At 51.2% G+C, this 17416-nt stretch overlaps 8 protein-coding genes across 8 annotated transcripts; 2 read left to right on the forward strand and 6 right to left on the reverse strand.

Annotated features, from left to right (window-relative positions):
* Positions 1-35: 35 nt before the first annotated feature.
* Positions 36-1073, reverse strand: VTN00DRAFT_6453 (uncharacterized protein; the record flags this gene model as incomplete). Its single annotated transcript, XM_069433091.1, has 1 exon — positions 36-1073. One exon carries the CDS (start codon positions 1071-1073, stop codon positions 36-38), a length of 1038 nt encoding a protein of 345 aa, XP_069288885.1.
* A 454-nt stretch (positions 1074-1527) lies between these two features.
* On the reverse strand, positions 1528-3445 carry VTN00DRAFT_6454 (uncharacterized protein; the record flags this gene model as incomplete). The annotated part of the gene is made up of 2 exons (XM_069433092.1): positions 1528-2980; positions 3066-3445. The coding sequence occupies 2 exons, from the start codon at positions 3443-3445 to the stop codon at positions 1528-1530; spliced, it is 1833 nt and encodes a 610-aa protein (XP_069288886.1).
* A 1218-nt stretch (positions 3446-4663) lies between these two features.
* Positions 4664-6555, reverse strand: VTN00DRAFT_6455 (uncharacterized protein; the record flags this gene model as incomplete). The annotated part of the gene is made up of 3 exons (XM_069433093.1): positions 4664-5669; positions 5734-6331; positions 6420-6555. 3 exons carry the CDS (start codon positions 6553-6555, stop codon positions 4664-4666), a joined length of 1740 nt encoding a protein of 579 aa, XP_069288887.1.
* A 796-nt stretch (positions 6556-7351) lies between these two features.
* Positions 7352-9518, forward strand: VTN00DRAFT_6456 (uncharacterized protein; the record flags this gene model as incomplete). The annotated part of the gene is made up of 2 exons (XM_069433094.1): positions 7352-7830; positions 7898-9518. The coding sequence occupies 2 exons, from the start codon at positions 7352-7354 to the stop codon at positions 9516-9518; spliced, it is 2100 nt and encodes a 699-aa protein (XP_069288888.1).
* Positions 9519-9607: 89 nt separating this feature from the next.
* VTN00DRAFT_6457 (uncharacterized protein) lies at positions 9608-10542 on the reverse strand (the record flags this gene model as incomplete). Its single annotated transcript, XM_069433095.1, has 2 exons — positions 9608-9791; positions 10322-10542. The coding sequence occupies 2 exons, from the start codon at positions 10540-10542 to the stop codon at positions 9608-9610; spliced, it is 405 nt and encodes a 134-aa protein (XP_069288889.1).
* A 187-nt stretch (positions 10543-10729) lies between these two features.
* On the reverse strand, positions 10730-11034 carry VTN00DRAFT_6458 (uncharacterized protein; the record flags this gene model as incomplete). The annotated part of the gene is made up of 2 exons (XM_069433096.1): positions 10730-10952; positions 11027-11034. 2 exons carry the CDS (start codon positions 11032-11034, stop codon positions 10730-10732), a joined length of 231 nt encoding a protein of 76 aa, XP_069288890.1.
* A 348-nt stretch (positions 11035-11382) lies between these two features.
* Positions 11383-13323, reverse strand: VTN00DRAFT_6459 (uncharacterized protein; the record flags this gene model as incomplete). Its single annotated transcript, XM_069433097.1, has 1 exon — positions 11383-13323. The coding sequence occupies one exon, from the start codon at positions 13321-13323 to the stop codon at positions 11383-11385; it is 1941 nt and encodes a 646-aa protein (XP_069288891.1).
* A 1289-nt stretch (positions 13324-14612) lies between these two features.
* Positions 14613-17088, forward strand: VTN00DRAFT_6460 (uncharacterized protein; the record flags this gene model as incomplete). Its single annotated transcript, XM_069433099.1, has 3 exons — positions 14613-16198; positions 16249-16362; positions 16440-17088. 3 exons carry the CDS (start codon positions 14613-14615, stop codon positions 17086-17088), a joined length of 2349 nt encoding a protein of 782 aa, XP_069288892.1.
* Positions 17089-17416: the final 328 nt, after the last annotated feature.

The raw sequence follows: 17416 nt of genomic DNA on the forward strand, positions 1-17416 counted from the left end.
GTAGCAGAGCGGTAAATATAAGGCCATCCACGACCTCATTTCTTCCCCTTCTTCTTCCCCTTATTATCATTCGTACCTGAAGACCCTCCTCCTTCATTCTTCGCAAATCCGCCCTTGATCAGCGCATCCCTACCGGCAGCGTTAATGAGCCGGAACCTATCAGGCCCCAGCTTGACGCCACCATACCATCGCGACACGACAACCACAACGTTCCACACGTCCATCAGCTGCATGAGATGGAGCAATCTCCCTCCCGCAGCCGTCTCCCCATCATCGTCGCAATCCTGTATAATAGTCTCCGCCGATGATGCGTCACCCCTGCCGCCGGAAGGCTTCTTCTGCTTGATGCGCCACGCGCTGATATTGTGCGTCGCAGCGGCAACCTTCTTCTCTGTCGCGAGGAGGTGGTCGAGGAAGGCCTGCGCTTGCTCCAGGCTCGAGACGTGCGCGGCGCGACCGAGGAAGACGGATTTCTTCTCCGTCACGACGTCCGAGAGGATCCAGTCCGGGGGCTCGTCGAGGCCGAAGGCTTCTTTCAGTGTCAGAGTCTCAAGATCCTGAGCGACAGCGGCAGGGTCTGTTGAATCGGCATCCGTGACGGCTTCATTCGCAGCCGCAGCAGCATCGCCATCCTGACCCTCTCTAGTACCGCCAATATTCAACTCCTCAAACGCCTCCACAGCTTCATTTATAACGTCGAACAAACACACCAAGCCCGGCTGATGTGTCCGTCTCACAATATCTTCCAGGACATCCACTGCAACTTTCCCCTCGCCTCGCGCACTCGTCGACGCCGTACCGATGACGCGCGGCGGGGTTTCCGGGTACGTCGCATCGAACCCGATTACGAAGGACAGGTGAGGGTGATTCGGTATCTGGAGTGTGACAGTCGTGGCGAGGGACGTCGAGGGACCAGCGCTGCCCAAGTCTAATGTGGAATTCGACGGCGCGGCGCTGTCTGCGGTGATATTGGTGCTGGTCACGGTGACGGTCGTGGGCTCATAGATAGCATTGATGGCCTCAATTTCTTCGGCCAGTTCGGCATTCTGTAAGGATTCGACGGTCGAGGACATTGTTGTTTTCGAGTTGCGCGTTCAATCGCTCTCTTTTCTGCTTTTCGTTTTCTCTTTTTGTTGAATTGAGAACCCCGCGCGCGACTTTCAACTTTCTTTCGCTTCCCCTCCTTGCGGAGTCCAACCCACGTCGGGATTATTGCAGTTCAAGAAAAGGAACTTGGATAGGAAATGGAGAGACTGTGGCAGGAAACGAAAACATCGAATTAATAGCACGCGTGTACCTGTTCAATTAGGCCGTGCTCTGTCGTGCTTTGATTATTCAAGGCGTACGGGCACGCGATAAATGTAAGCGGGATTCAGATTGGGTTCGGGCCGAACTAATACCGGCGATAGATCACGGGAGTCTCCCCGAGTCGCATTCTCTTGCTTGATCAAAGAATCATCTTTTCCGTTGCTCGTGCAATTGCTGCTTTCATTATAATATGGATATATCAAGCATCTGAAGGCAAATTTACTTACACTTACCCACCCAGAGACTGCTATCGTCTGATCTTCTCAATGGAGGTCTCTCTACGTATCTCAGCCGCCCCTGATGTTTCGCTTCTTTCCATGACGCTAGCAGGTCTTGTACTGCTCTGTAACCTTCCTTTTCTGCGAGATCCAGTGCTGTGCGCCCTTCGGCATCTGTGGCCGTAATGCTGGCCCCATGCTCCAGTAGCGCTCGTGATACTCGCACAGAACCACTGTCAGCTGCGAGATGCAGAGCCGTCCTTCCATCAATATCCGCTGCATTAACATCGGACCCATGCTCCAACAGCAGCATCACTGTCGTGATGTCTCCCCATATGACTGCCAAGTGCAGTGGAGTCTGTCTGTCATTACCCACGGCATTGACATCGGCACCCTCCCGCAGGAGCAGTTGCGCCATCTGAGTACTTTCCTTCTTTGCGGCAACCATATGTAGTGCTGTCCATCTATAATCATCCACGGCATTGATCTCAGCTCCCTCCTGCACCAGCAATTGTATCATTAGCTTATCTCCCCTATCGGCTGCCAGATGCAGTGCTGTTCTTCCACCATCATTCTTCGCATTGATATCCGCACCCTGCTGCAGGAGTAGTTGTGTTGTTTGAGTATCTCCTTTCTCAGCGGCCAGATGCAGCACTGTCTGTCTAGTGCGATCCACGGCGTTGACGTTGGACCCATACTCCAGCAGCAATATCACCATCGGGAGGTCTCCCCATATGACTGCTAAGTGCAGTGGAGTCCTCCCATAAGGAGCGATTGCATTAACGTCAGCTCCGTGCTCCAGTTGAACCTGTCCTGCTTCTATAGATCTTTTGAAGATGGAAGGATGCAGCGCTGTATATCCTTTTGGGCTTTTAGCATTGGGGTCGGCACCCTTTTCCAGAAGTTTCTGCACCTTTGCACATTGTCCGTCAGCTACCGCAGCGACCAAGCGCTTGTTGTACCCCAACATGCGAGCTATTAGGGAACTGCCTCGTGAAGCACGTTTCCGTTGGATATGCAATTTGTTCTCCATATCATCCTGGAGTCGTCGAGTTGGCTTTTCAGCGTTGCGAAGGTTCCAGTCCATGGCAGAAGAAGCAGGAGCAGGACAAGACCATGCAGTCTTTTGGGTTACTATCGAGGATTGGTCGAACGGTATCTTATGTACGGCAGGGTATCGATCGCTGATAAGATCGTCCAGTGCACGTTCGCCAAAGGCGCCGTCAGCAACAGCTGCTTTGAACCAGTTGATGATAAATTCCTTGTTGGCTTCAAATGCAGCTGTCGTTATTCCAACATTTTCTAGTTCTTTCCGAACCGATTGCCACAGTTGGTCTTCGTTCGCGGAGGGGAACTTGACTGTTTGAGCCGTGATGACCGAAGCCTGATATTTTCCAGCTTGGAACTCGCGTAAGAACTTATGCAGCCTTTTCTCAACGACGACCTGGGATGTACTGTATTTCACAGTTAGGATGTTTCTCTTCTACTGACATTCCATATACTAGCTGCCAGTAGATGGGGCGGATTCTCAACACATACTTTAGAAATCCCGAGAGCATCGCAGTATGTGTAGTCAGACGAGTTTTCAATTCCGCGATATCATTATATCCCCATCTGACCCGATCTACGCTTCTTCTTCTCTTCTGTGTTCCCAGGCCCTCATACTGGTCGACCAGGTTCTGGATTTCTTGCAGAATATTATGGCATCCATCTCCGATCGTTTCCAGTTGGGATCGACTCTCGTCTGACAGGGAGCAACTGGAGAGGTCCTCTTCAACCTCTTTAAGCACGGCATGTAGAGATAGGACTTCGTTGGATATGTTTCTGAAGCTCTCTGGCCCATCGCGGCATGACCTGTAGACGTTCCATGTGAAGCTCCCGAGGGAGGAGAAATCGCTGGTGCTGAAACCGACGTTCATGCTTGATAAAAAAGAAAAGTGCTAGATTTCAGTTCAGTAGTTTCATATCTTGCGATAGCTTCCAGCATTATGACTGCTACATAACCTATCTAGGTACCTACCTGTTAAGGGTAAGTTCATGAAACAGCCAGCATGGCACCGCAGACGCAGATCCATCCATGATCAATCAGCTTGCTCCACGTCTCTGAGAGTCTTGGTGATGAAGCTGCGACGCTGAGCAAGCACTTTTCGCGGTGTACCATCCTTGACGTGTCCTATCCGGCGACTTAGCTGGCGTGGTAGAATATAGTCCATGAGGGAAAAGGTCCCAATTATGCATCACGCAGATTGGCTTGGAACCCTGCTCAGTGTTAGTAAGAGACACGCGGCATACAGGGATCAGTAAAAAAGCCCTAGCTATACCTACCTATCATTTCACAGCGCGCAGGACCCGGTCTCTTGGCTCTGTTGACGAGGTCTCTTCTCGAAGGGACAACACAATCCCATCGAGCTGTAACGGATCAGCGAGTATGTATCACAGCTCAGCTTCGAACGTGTTCAGGAATGACCAACCCTCGTGAGAGTAAACTCGATGGAAAGCACAACCACTTTTCCTTGTCATCTGATGGACATCTAGGGGAGCCCTAGCGCAGCAAGCCAACTAATTACTCGGTAGGTATTGAAAGATTGCCATTCTGGATTCTGTTTGAGCGAATGGAATGGTACCGTACAATGGGGTTGGTTCATTTTGGAATAGGATGCTGTCTAGCATACATGAAGAGATGGAAAGGAACAAGACATCGAGAGACACAGGATCGTATTAATACCTGAGGCCGCAGTGCAGTATCTCCCAATCGGGAAGGTGCTCAATCGGGGCAGGTGCTAGTGGATACCTAGTACTACCCGTCAGTACCTAGTAGGTACCTAAGGTATTAATTAACGTCCATATAGAGCCCTTCCGACTATAACGCTATAACGTACCGTTTACCACTGAGTAAGATAGCTAGATTATCCTTCCAAGACCGGAAGTGGTATCTGCTGGGATACATTTTTCGCCTGTGGAGATGGATACAGGCCCATGAAGTAACAAATAGAATTGTATCCCAAAGTACCGGATTAAGGAAACCCCATCAAGACCCGAAAACACGAACATTAGTCCTCACGTTCAAGGCGTGCAGTTTCTACGCTGCACCCTCAATTAAGTAGCTTCTAAACCAAGACGCTTTAGAGATCTGGAGCTTAGAATAGGTCAACATCTTCAATATCATCCAGGTTCCTCTTCTGCCAGAACGCTCTGAAACCATCTACAAGCTTCTTACTGACCGCAGGCACGTCCTCCGCCTCTATTGGCGCGAAACACACCCGGAGGTACTGCCACGCGACATCCTCGGACTTCTTCGTGGGCGCGAACATCCCACCGGGCGCGGCCAGGCACAGGTAGGGCTTCCGGGTTAGATGCATCCAGAGCGCATTACACAGCTTCTCCGCGCTGACTTGCCACCGCAGCGGGTGGGTGTCGATGCAGATCTTGATCCAGACGAACATGCCGCCCGCGGGCCAGGCGAAGTCGTACATCTGGACCTTGCTCACGACTTCCCAATCGCTGATGTCTCCAAGCTGGTTGGAGAGAGGGCTGTCCGTATCGTCAAGGACAAGGTATTTGCCCTCCTCGAGCGCGATGCACATGTCCTGCATCCGACGTTCGTAGGCCCCGCGCAGACCTTCGAGCCAGCGGACCCAGCCGTCCATCTTCCAGGCACGGTCACCTTTGGGTCCGTCTTTGCTGCTTTCCTTAGTATCCTGCTGACCTAGGAGCAGTTCAGCGATCATCGACTGGACGAATCCAGATGGCTGTTGAGTGCTCGACTCCGTGATCCGAGTGAGCCTCTCAATGATCGCCGGCTGTGCGGTAATCCAACCCAGACGACAACCGGGCGCGATGGTCTTGGAGAAAGTGTCCAGACGTACGACACGCCCATCTGTGTCGATCGAGAGATACGAGGGGACGAGCGAGTCCAAAAACTCATATCCAGAAGACTTCCCATGAGCATTGTAGCTGCGGGTATAGAGATTAGGCTCCCCCGTGTCTCCTCGATACTTGGCGGCCAGCGCACTCGCAGACGGGTACTGCAGGTTCCAGTAGGGATCGTCCTCGATGATGATGACGTCATACTTCTGGCACAGCGCGTAGAGCTCCTTGCGACGCTCCACCGGCAGAGTGCCCCCAGTTGGATTCTGACCGATCCTACGGCATGTGTTAGAGCGGATATACACAGTAATATGTAACGCTACAGAGCTTCACTACTCACGTAACAGTGTACATCAGGTGAGGACGTCGTCCCTTGCGAAAGTCCCAGTTCTCGAGCACGTCTGCCAGACCACCTTTTCCGGAAGCCAACATGCCCTGTGCGTCCACAGCCACTGGCACGATGTTGAGACCCTTGGGCTTTACGGTCTGGATGGCATTCATGTAGGTGAATTCCTCGCATAGGATGCCTTCTCTCTCACGGATCCAGTCGCGGTCCTTGTTCCACACGTTTGTGAACGCTTCGACGGCCTTCGAGAAACCGTCGGTCGCGCCGCATGACAGGATCACCTCGGGGCCTCCCGCATAGGGCACGTTCGGATGCAGGTGTCTGCGCACGAATTGCCGCACGAAGGAGTGCAGCGGTGGGTAACCCTCCGCAGTTCCATACTGCAATGCGGTGAGGAGATCGATCTCCTTGAGAACGTTGGTGGTCTCGCTCTTCTTGGGCACTGTCACCCTGCTCGAGGCAGGTGGCTGGCTGCTTACGATGTCCACAGCCGGTGGATCGACCGGGACATTGGGAGTCGGCTTCAGGCGGTTCGGGAGCGCAACGGTCGCCTCGAGGGTGTCGTAGGGAAAATACGACACGTGGGGAAGACCTGTGATGATCATGTACAACATTTAGCTTTTATGTTGCCTGCGTGCCTGGCATGATCGTCGGTCCCAGCAAGGGGCCTCGCCGCTCACCTCCCGCCAGGTTGTGGATCCCAGGGATCTGGAAGTATTTGTAGAATTTCTTGACGCTGCTCTCTTCCCTGTTCTTGGTGGTGTATGAGAAGTGGTGCGATAGGTCGAGCGGTGGAGCAAGAGCGCTGTCAGCCATGCTGTGAGCGCGAGTGGGCGAAAATGACGTGCTCGGTTAGTATGCACGACACGGTGGGATGTATAGACTCTTTTCTAGATGAAGCTTATTCTTATTGAAGAAAACCGTGCCGGTGAAAAAACAGAAATGTTTATCGCCCATCCTCCCCGCGGTTTTCCCGGGGAGGGCGTTATCTCGTGGAATCCTTTGATAACTAACTAGTTCACTAACTACGCGAAACTGCTTGATAAGCAGCTCGGGCTTTTTTCGTCCGTATGTCTGGAGAAGCCTTAAAGGCCTAGACGGCGGGTAGCGGTGGAGCTGGCCCGAGGATCACGGCCTGACATGGATGGAGCAGTATGATCCGCTGCGCTATCAATGTCTAGCAGATATCGCCGTAGATCTGGAGTCGCGATGAAGCCTCAGCTGAACGCGTGGTGCGCTCGCTGTGGTTCTTGGCCTGAGGAAGCAAAGCGGTCCCGACTCTCCGAGAGCCACGGGGCCGCCTCGCTCGCCGGGACTGGTTTTCTGCGACGGCAGACTGCGCGAACTCCCTCCCGCTGCGTCGCAACTTATATCGCCTCCGCTCGCTGTCAAACGATGCCTTCATTCGGGCCCTGGCTAGCCTCAGGATCATCGCAGCTCGATTCTTTCGTTCTTGTAGAGCATCGTCCCGGCAGTGTTCGGAGGTTATAGTCTCTTGTGCCCCACTAGAGGCGCCTGGGTAGGTCGATGACTTTATGGATGCCTACCGCTCTTTGCTCTTAAGTGCCCGCTGTGTCGCTGACCATTGTTAACCTCATCAGAGCACCTCACAATGTACGAGCGTTCCCAAGATGAGGAGCGGGGTGTCTTCGTTCCACCGCCGTTGACTGACGAGACCAACGACGATCCCGAAGCTTCCGATAACCTGCTGCCTGTAGGATCGCGGGGACGCAACGGCAACGGGCATGTTTTTCGACTCCCCGTCTGGGTACAGGAGTCATCCAAGTCCTTCCGCTGGGGATGGGTTCCTCTGCCGCTCCGGAAAGCTGGCCGTGCGGTTGCACGCTGGGTGAAGGGGCCCGATCCGCCTAAGACCCTGCTTCTGAAGCCTCTGTTCCCCTATATTCAAGAAATACCGGTCCGCTACTTGAATCGCTTCTTTCCAAAGAGGAAACACAAGATCGCGCTGTTGTTACTATTATATTTGAGCTGGTTTCTCTCTTGGTTTCTTGTTCTGCTTCACTCCGCTACGTCGGGTTATGTTGAAGGATACGGAAAGCCCCAACCGCTTTCGTGTGCGGCCAGCTTCTGGTACGGAACGCAGATACCTCACGGATGATATCTCTTTATGAGAGATATAACTGACTGAGATTGATAGGGAGGGTGGAAACAGGTGCGGTCTCAATGGAAATGACTGTCGTCCCTTCAACGCCTCGACATTCACGTTCCGCTGCCCTGCAAACTGCAGAGCCGCTCAGCTGCTGGAACCCCATACCGTTGGCAACCAAACCTTCAATTACCAACCGCTCGTTGTGGGTGGACCCGAACCCGAATCTTCCTCACAGGGTATCTATCGCGCGGACAGTTTCATCTGCCAAGCTGCCATCCATGCTGGTGCTATAACGAACACCGCTGGTGGGTGCGGCGTGGTGAAGCTGGAAGGTGCCGCGCATTCGTATCCATCCTCCCGCCGGAATGGATTGACGTCGGTGGAATTTCCATCAACATTTCCCAAGTCGTTTAGCTTTGTGAAGCTGTCGTCTTCCCAAGCCAGCTGCCCTTGGGACCCGAGATGGCCCTTACTGGGCATCACAATCGGAGCGATCGTGCTCCTCTCCCTGTTCACGAACTCCCCGCCTGTTTTCTTCTTCAGCACATTCTTCATACTCATGTTGCACGTCGGTCTGGTGTCTGACCCGCCGAATCTTCCAACCCTCACCGACCTCTTCTCCCTCCTACTCTCTCGACTACTACCGGCGTCGTTTGTGGCATTCGTGTTGTACACCTACTGCGCCCGTCCTCTTCTGGAGCCATTGTCGTCTCCTATCTACCAATTGAGCAAGACTTTCCTCTATCTACCTCCGGCTTTCATCGGAGCTCTGAATAACTACACGTTCGCCGTTTTGATCCCAATCAAGCGCCTTACGCCGCATGATATCCGCGAACAACCAGGGGCGAAGCTGGCTTTGGGCGTGATGATCACGATCGTCGTTTCAATCATCCTTGGCCAGACATGGCACATCCGCCGTGGCGGTCTAATGCCCCGTTACCTGAAGATCTACTCCACGATGGGCGCGATCCTCATCATCCTGCTTGCGCTTCCCGGCCTGCGTCTCCGAATCCACCACTACATCCTCGCCATACTGCTTATGCCGGGGACCGCCTTCCCGATCCGGCCATCGCTGATATACCAAGGCCTGCTCCTCGGCCTCTTCGTCAACGGCGTCGCACGGTGGGGATTCGCATCCATCATTCAGACCCCCGCAGACCTGGGCGAACTGCCCTCCGGTCCCGGCGGAGCCAACGGCTGGTGGGGAGCAACAAGCCCCAACATCACCAGCGCATCCGTTCGAATCTCCCTTCCCGACGTTCCTCAAATACAAGTATCCCACCATCCTCATAAATACCGAGGCAACGGCAACATCACCTTTGCGCTGTGGGAGCGCGAACGGATGGCCTCTCTCGGCGTCGACGGCGTCAGCGTCCTCGTCAACGACGTCGAACGCTGGCGCGGCTTCCTCGACGAGGATCCGCGTGGGGAGTTCACCTGGCACCGGCACGGCCACCGGGGACTGGAACTGATCAATGGCGTGGTACCGGACAACGGTGGCCTTCCCCTCAACAACAATAGCAATGGTGACGACGACGCAGAAGACGAGCCCGAGGACCTCTTCTTCCGCTTCGCGTTCCTCCGGGGCTCGGAGGCAGGTTTATACGGTGGCGCTGGAGTCTGGCTTCGTGATGGACGCTGGATTTCGCCGCCAGAGCCGAAGTCATGATGATGAATAGATAGACATGCTGAACGGACAGAACGGACACAGATAAGACAAACACAAACTGAAACCGATGGGATACAATACAATAAAGGTTAGAGAGAGCTCGGAGCAGATCGGATCGGGATATCTATCAGTGATGGCATGGCGTTTTCTGTTTCGCTCGCAGAACCTTGCTTGTTTGTTTGCTTGCTTGCTTGCTTGCTCAGACTGTTGTTGTTGTTGTAGTAGAAGAGAACTGGAACTGGGGGAAGTAAACATATACCCTGGAAGTGCTGACTGGCTTTTTAAATTTAGCCTTGTCTCTGCTATGCTATGCTATGGCTATGCTTGGATATCGTTGGGCTGATATGTCACTATGGCTATGATATGTCTTATCTTCTTCTACGTTATTATCCTTAGATTTGTTTTACTTCATGACGATCGCTAACTACATGCTATAGTGAATGAATGAAGTGTCCTCCTTTTTAGAAAGAAAATTTCAAGATATGTATATGACGTGCTATTTTCTTTTTCCCAGGGCGTGTCGCCTCGGGAGTTGGTCGCCAATTGGTTTCTTTTTAAACGACTTTCAGTCAGAAGATAGAATATAAGAAAGACAGCATTCCATTTCATTTCATCTGTTACTGGTTATGCTGAAGCGCAGGTACTTGAGAAGAAAACCAAACCCCGACGCCAGGTCTTGGGGGGAGGGCCAAACCAGCTGACCCATCTTTTTTTTTAAAAAAAAAATTCTAAATCAGACCTTTTTTAGCCAAGTCAATATTCACTTGTTCCGATTTGAGCTGAAACCGGTACAGCTCTCGTACCTCCAGAAAAATAAGTTCTGCACCGGCCCACCCTTCTTGACCAACTCCGGGAGCAAAGGGTCGAACCGGCCCGAGGAAATGAAACAGTTCTGGATGCACCGTCTGATCTGAGTGTTGAAATTCTCCGGCGGAGCGCTCATGGGCTGGGAGACGAACTGGGCTAAGAAGTCGAAGAGTTCGCGAGATGTGCAGAAGCCGACCACGCCTTGCGGCCCGAACATGTGATAGGCGAGAAACGCCCTCCAGTTTTCCAATTTGTACCTGTCGCCATCATGTAGAGGCGGAAGAGGTCTTCGAGTAGCTCCTTGCCGTCGATTGAGGAGGGGGCTTGCTGCGCAGCTTGGGATGATGTGGAGTCGGAAGCTTGCTCTCCCAACTTGCCGTACCAGGACCCGTAGTGGGAGGCGCCTACGTCTCCGAGAATGTGGTTTGTTGGTTCTGCGCCCCCGATAAAATCGTTCTTTCCGGTTTCGAGGAATTCAATAAGAAGTCGTTTGGCTCGTCCTTAGGGAGCCTAATAATCCCTTCATTATGTTCGGGGAAGCCTTTCTGCAACATGCTTTTGAAGACTTCCGATTGCTCTATGTCAATGACGTACTCACACTCCTCCGGCTCGACAAGGATGGTGCAACTGCAAGAGATGTCAGTGTCTTGTGTCTATCAAGAGAATGCATTCCTGCGGTTATATAACTCTTTTGGGCTTACTTAGTCATCTTGAGGCTGTACTAGAGTCCAGAGAGCTGTTGTATGTTCTCGTACGTGGTTATGCGTGATAGTGTACGATGATGCGTGATATGTGTTGAGCGCTGAGAGATGGAAGCTATGCGTATAGATGATGGTGAGGTGATTCTGCTGGTTATAAATAAGATACGGGACAGGTAAATCGAGATATCCATGGAGTGACAGATGGAATAATGAGACAAGGAGACAACGAGTCACCCTTTGATTCCTATGACAGCCAGGTTGGAAGGACTTCTAACTGTAGTCAAAGACTGATTCAGCCCGTACTCTTTGACTACGTCCTGCTCGCAAAGAGATATCGAGTCGAGGAGACGGTGGATTCACTTTTTGATTCCTATAACGGCCAGGTTCCGGGGACTCTCACTGTAGTCAAAGACCGGTTCAACCCAGCATTCTTTGACTACATCGTGCTCTCGAAGGAACTGCCATCTATCAATGACAATGATGGCTTCAACGACACTGGCGCTGAAAGCCATCAAGCTCCACACGATGCTGAGGTTCTTCTTTGATGGGAGGTAGTCCCTTACATATCGCTCCAACTCCTCATCAGAGATGCCCATCATCTCTTTCTCGATCTTTGTCCCATAGGTTGGATCACGAACCAACTTCGCCACGGCAGCTCGGACATACGCAGGGAAAGACGCAAAAGCAGCCTTTCTTAGTGAGCCCACAATGAGAGGAGTGCCACCTGGGGAGTCCGATTCTGGCTTCTCGTAAATATTAGGCCTTGTTTCCGGCTTCGGAACAACCCCTCGATCTAAGAGTATGCGCTGAAGGAGAGTCCGATAGAAGTGGCGTGTAAAGAACCCTTCGCTATCATCTCGTCCCCAGTTATACGGGGCCTGGACAGCCATCGTCCTTGCGGTTATATTCAGCTTTATGCCAGTTCCATTCTCGTAAGGGTATTCTTCCAGGCGCTTCGACATTGGAAAACCATGTGGATCATACGCAGTGGCAGTTTCATGAAGACGAGGATGGACGGAGCGGAGGACGGGAAGCTTCCATGTTGCAGGGCCAAGGCGCTCAGTCATGAGGTTGTAGCAGCATCCAATCATGGCAATGGCTGCAACTGATGGGTTCAAAACCAGGGAACGCACGCCATGGTGAAGGAGGTTGCCACAGGAATGCAAGGAGACCACTATGACACTGGCCGCCTTCTGGTCATCAGTATCAACCGCAACTACTGAGCCATCTTTGGTCTCTTCCACATCTGCTGCCTCAGGCTGAACCACATGCTTAATGATAGGCTCCAGATAACCGTTCTCGATTTCATGTTCGATGTAGTTCATAGTTCCTCTCGGTTTGAGCTCTTCCTCATCATCAGCAGCCAGTTTCTTGGGAACATTAGTCCCAGCCCAGCTGAAGTCATCAGCACCAAGATTAAGCTCGCTGAAAACGTTAATCACAGTAATAGATTTGTCCTGTCCATTAATGGCGTCTGAGACTGGTTCGAGAGCCTTCTTTGCGTCGGATTCGTCTGGACAGCAGTCAGGGTAGCCAGAGGGCTTTTCTAAAGGGACTGGCTTGTCCTGTCTATACGTCTTCTTGTCTCTCAGGGTGACTTTTCTTTCAGCGAGTTTGGCTTTGATATCGAAGGTCTGAGCTCCACTGATGTAATCATGCTTCCTTTCGATGGCGATGATGTTTTTATTGTATGGTGGGCTCGCAAGTGTTCGCCCAAGGTAATTCTGTCCAGAACCAAAATCCACGATGTGGGAAACAGGCACTCCTCTTGTCTGTTCTACATTGGTAGAGAGATCAGCAACATATCGGGAGAAGTTTTCAACTTCATGATATTTCTTGGGTCTCATGCCAACAGCAATATTCCTTGGAATTTTTGCATTCTTGGGGCTTGGGGGCGTAAACTCCCGCCTCAGGCTAAGCCTCCGGATGTCGTGTATGTAGTCCAACAGACTGGCTGGGGGCAGAGATCCTCCTTTCCATGTCCTTTCATCTTGTGTAGTTTCGTCTGTGGCCTTGTCCTTGAGCGCGGAGACTTTTTCTCTAAGCGGTGTTATATCTTCCCTTAACAGAAGAAACAGGATATCCTGTATGTCATGCTTGTCGAAGAACGCTCTCCAGTCCTGGGGCAACAATGACGTGTAAAGATCCGGCTCTCTGGTTAAAAAGTCTAGAATATGTACTCCGCCACAGAGATTCCTGAAGAGGGCGGACGAGGTAGCGAAAGAAAGGAGGGAATCAATATAGGAATCAGGGTCCTTCCACTCCTCTGAGAGTGGAAGAGGCGTTTTCGGGGTCATTATCAGACTGCCGATTGCGGTGGCAATCTACGCAGCGGTGAGGGACTGAGAGGAGATGTTAAGTTCACAAAGAGGATATGCGAATAATGTCATCGAATATCGCACAGCAGCAAAGCCATTATAGCCCGAGACTGCAGGAGTTCAACTAAAGCAGCAACTACAGACGCTGTTGCTGAAAAAATTGTGGCCCAGACGGAGATTACGGGATTTGGTTTAGTGCGGAGATGCCGCCGCGGTTTGCCCCACGTGCCCTAAAGAAGCTGGAGGAGACACGCCGTCTCCGCATCGCCATCTTCTGGAGTCATCCCAGAATTCTTCGCTTGCCTGTCCATAATTGCTTGATCGCTCCTTGCTCAAATACTCTATAATGATTTATCTTATACTAGCGAAATTCAGGCTCCCAGCTTTCAATAGCTCACCACTGACCTCTTTTCGCCACAGAGTTGCCTAGTCTACTACAGCTAATGATTAGACAGTCTACATTCTTTTACGCAACGATCTGACCATTCTCAGTATATCAAATCTGGCTTGTTTATATGTATGCAACTGGGAAAAGCCTCAAATACTACAACATCCCACGGGTTAATGTCCGAGCAGATACCTGCCTAATTAAGTGCATAGGGGATTCTCCCCTCCGGAGAAATTGCACGCATATCGCTCGTCAACGATCAAAGCGCACCGGTTAAGTATGATGACTTGGCTTTCTATGAGACCGTCTTTTACTCTACAACAGCTTCTGGTCCGGCCCTTTCCCCATCTGAATAGGGATCTACAAAAGACCACATACCCCGCCGGATATTTTCCGACTTCGTCCTCCGAAGCTCGGCATAATAAGAATGATCCCTTTCTGCTAACAGTGCTTTTTTTATCTTCATTTATTCTACTTTAATTAATGGAGAGACGATACGAGAGCATGGTATTCAAAAATGACTTCAACAGGTTTAGGGTTCGATTTCTTACTTTTCCTTGTTCTCCACTTTTCCACAGTTCTCGGGCAGGGAGATACACTAGGTCTGGCAGACGGGTTCTTGACATTTCAAACTAAGAATTTCGACTTTAAATTGGTTAAGGATGCACATATTCTCGCTTCGTTGAAGCCGTCTGGGGAGTCGTTTGATTTCTTAGCCTTTGACTACCTGCCCCTGCGGGCTGGTGACGGTCAACATCATCTAGGAGACATTACTTTTCGCTATCGGGTTGGAAAAGGCACAGAATGGGTGGATGGCAATTCTGCTTCAGTGCGCAGACCCGTCAGGGCTATACCTACAGAAGCTCTGGCCGCATCAAACATGGAACCAACTCTCCCTGGCAACATTCCGCTGAATGTGACGAGGGAGTGGGTTGACGTTTCGGGAGATCTGGGGCTGCGATTCACGTTGGAAAATTCGGGCGACGAAGATATAGAAATTGGGAGCCTTGGATTTCCAACAGAGTGCAACAGCATCTTTACAAATCGATCTGCTGTTGAGATCCAGGAAAAGTGCTCCCTTGAAGACCCATATATTGGACTTGATGCGGGCTATCTCCAAATCACACCTGTTCGTGGTACGGGAACCGCACTTGTCATTACTCCTCTAGGAGACACGCCATTGGAAGCTTATCGAAATCTCCCCGAAGTGAGCTACCCTGGGACAGAGTATGGCAGTCAGACCTTTGAGGGGTTCTACGAATGGCAGGTGCTCACAAAGGCATGGGCTGAAAACGAGTGGAGTGATGCGCAACCGTGGAATCCTCCTTCATCCAGGACCCTCAAGCCAGGAGAGTCGATGACCGTTGGGCTGAGATTCTCTCTTTCTCGAGGTGGAGTACGGGATATCGCAACTACCGTCCAAAATACCGAAACACCTTTTGCTGTTGGAGTCCCTGGCTATATCGTACCTAGCGATCTGACGGCACAGCTGTTCCTTTTCTCGCAGTCTGATGCGAGTAACATTACTTGCGAGCCTTCAGGTGCCTTTTCAATATCAAAGACCAAACAAGGCGTCTACACGCTGCAACTGAGCCCTTCAGCTTGGGGCCGGGCCAGAGTAACAATAAAATACTTGGATGGAAGGGTCCAAACGGTGCACTACTACATTACAAAGCCAGCGACGGAAGCGATCAGAGACCTTGGCAATTTCCATACTACATCTCAGTGGTTTACAGACACGCAGGATTCCTTTGGTCGTGCCCCCTCTGTTATGTCGTATGACCGGGAGGAAAACAGCATAGTCACTCAAGATAACAGAGTGTGGATTGCTGGTTTGAGTGACGAAGGAGGAGCTGGAGCTTTCGTGGCTGCCATGATGAAACTGTCTGCGCAGCCAGATGAGGATGAGGTCACAAAACTTGAAACTTTTATTCATTCAGTGCTGTGGAAGACCATTCAGAATAGGGATTTCAGTGTGCGGAAGAGTATCTTCTTCTATCAACCAGATGCTGTGCCAGAGTATAAGTACGACCCGAATACTGACTGGACGAGTTGGTCGTCATGGAACAAGACTGCAGCCTATTCTACGGATAGAGCCTACGATTATGTTCATATTACTGCGGCATACTGGTCTTTGTACCGGGTGGGAAGGGCGTATCCGGGATTGCTAAAGGCTGAATCGTGGGAATGGTACTTGAACCAGGCGTACCAGACCGTAATGCGCTGTGTGGCAGTTAATGAAAATGGCGATCCAGTCGTCTCATACTCTCGAGTTGGTTTAATGGGCGAGACTGTCATTGGCGAACTCCTAGCCGACCTTAGGCGAGAAAACAGGACTTCGGAGGCAGAATCTCTAACGGCCGCTATGCGGTCCCGCGCTACCCAATGGGATTCGGAACCGGCACCCTTTGGGAGTGAAATGGCCTGGGATTCGACTGCCCAGGAGGGCGTGTATTACTGGAGCAAGTACGATTCCTTCCGGAGCAGTTTCACGTGTCGTTGCTAAGTTGCTTTAGGTACTTTGGTTACAACGACACTGCGGTCAAGACACTAAATACTGTTCTTGGCTACACACCATCCATATCTCACTGGGGGTGGAATGGTAACACTCGTCGCTATTGGGATAATTTGTGCGTATTTACACGGCCCCATCCTCTCACCGTGTGTGGGATGCTCTGTACTAATATACCATTCTCATTCTGATTAGATACGCCGGGAAACTACGCCGCATCGAACGCCAGATCCACCACTACGGCTCTGGCCTCAACGCACTCGTAACGCTATCTGCATTCCGCAGCAACCCTACAGACTCATACTTGCTCCGGATCGGCTACGGCGGCATGAACGGTCCGCTTTCCAACATCGACCAGGACGGTTTCGCATCTGCCTCCTTCCATTCATTCCCAGAGACCTTAGCCTGGGACGCCTACAGCGGCGACTACGGTCCAAACCATCTTGGCCTTATTCTTTGCTCGGGAACGTACGTCGTTCAGGACAAGGAGCTTGGTCTAGTCGCTTATGGAGGCAACATCATCGAAGATCAGGGCAATACTATCACAGTTCAACCTAGAGACGCTGTTCGTCAGAGGGTATACATCGGACCGTTAGGGGTCTATGTCACGATCGCTGCTGGGATCATTCAGGAATTCAGCTACTGTCCTAGTTCTGGGGTTGTCTCTGTGACCCTGTCACAGCTCAGTTGGGTCCCCAAGGCGCCATCCACGGTCATGTGGGTTGAGACGCCATATGGGGATGGTGAGTATCGTGTTATCACGCCAGGCCTGAAGGAGGAACGATCCGGCTGGCAGGTTCCGCTGGGGCTTGCTCCCACCACGGTTCAAATAGCAAGGTCATGAATGGATTATAGTAAAAGCTCTTAGGCAGACTAATTATCAGCCAATGAGAAAATATATATATCTGGTCGGTACAGTATATTGTTGACGCTTCCTCCTATCTGAGAGCTATTGATCAAGAGAACGTTTTTCAATCAAGCGAAACGGAACAGATAGATAGTCTTCATTCAGTAACACCTACATACATACGGTTCATTGAGGGGAAAATTTTTGCAGTTATACTAGTGGAACTATCAAAGAACTCCAGAAATATAATAATAAAATAGGAATTCGAACTAGGTAAAAAAAAATTAGGTAATCTTGCTCTCACAAGGCAATAACTTTGCCAATA

This window comes from Thermoascus crustaceus (genome assembly GCF_041956765.1).
Source record: "Thermoascus crustaceus strain CBS 181.67 unplaced genomic scaffold VTN00scaffold_3, whole genome shotgun sequence".
In the NCBI taxonomy this organism is placed as follows: Eukaryota; Fungi; Ascomycota; class Eurotiomycetes; order Eurotiales; family Thermoascaceae; genus Thermoascus; species Thermoascus crustaceus.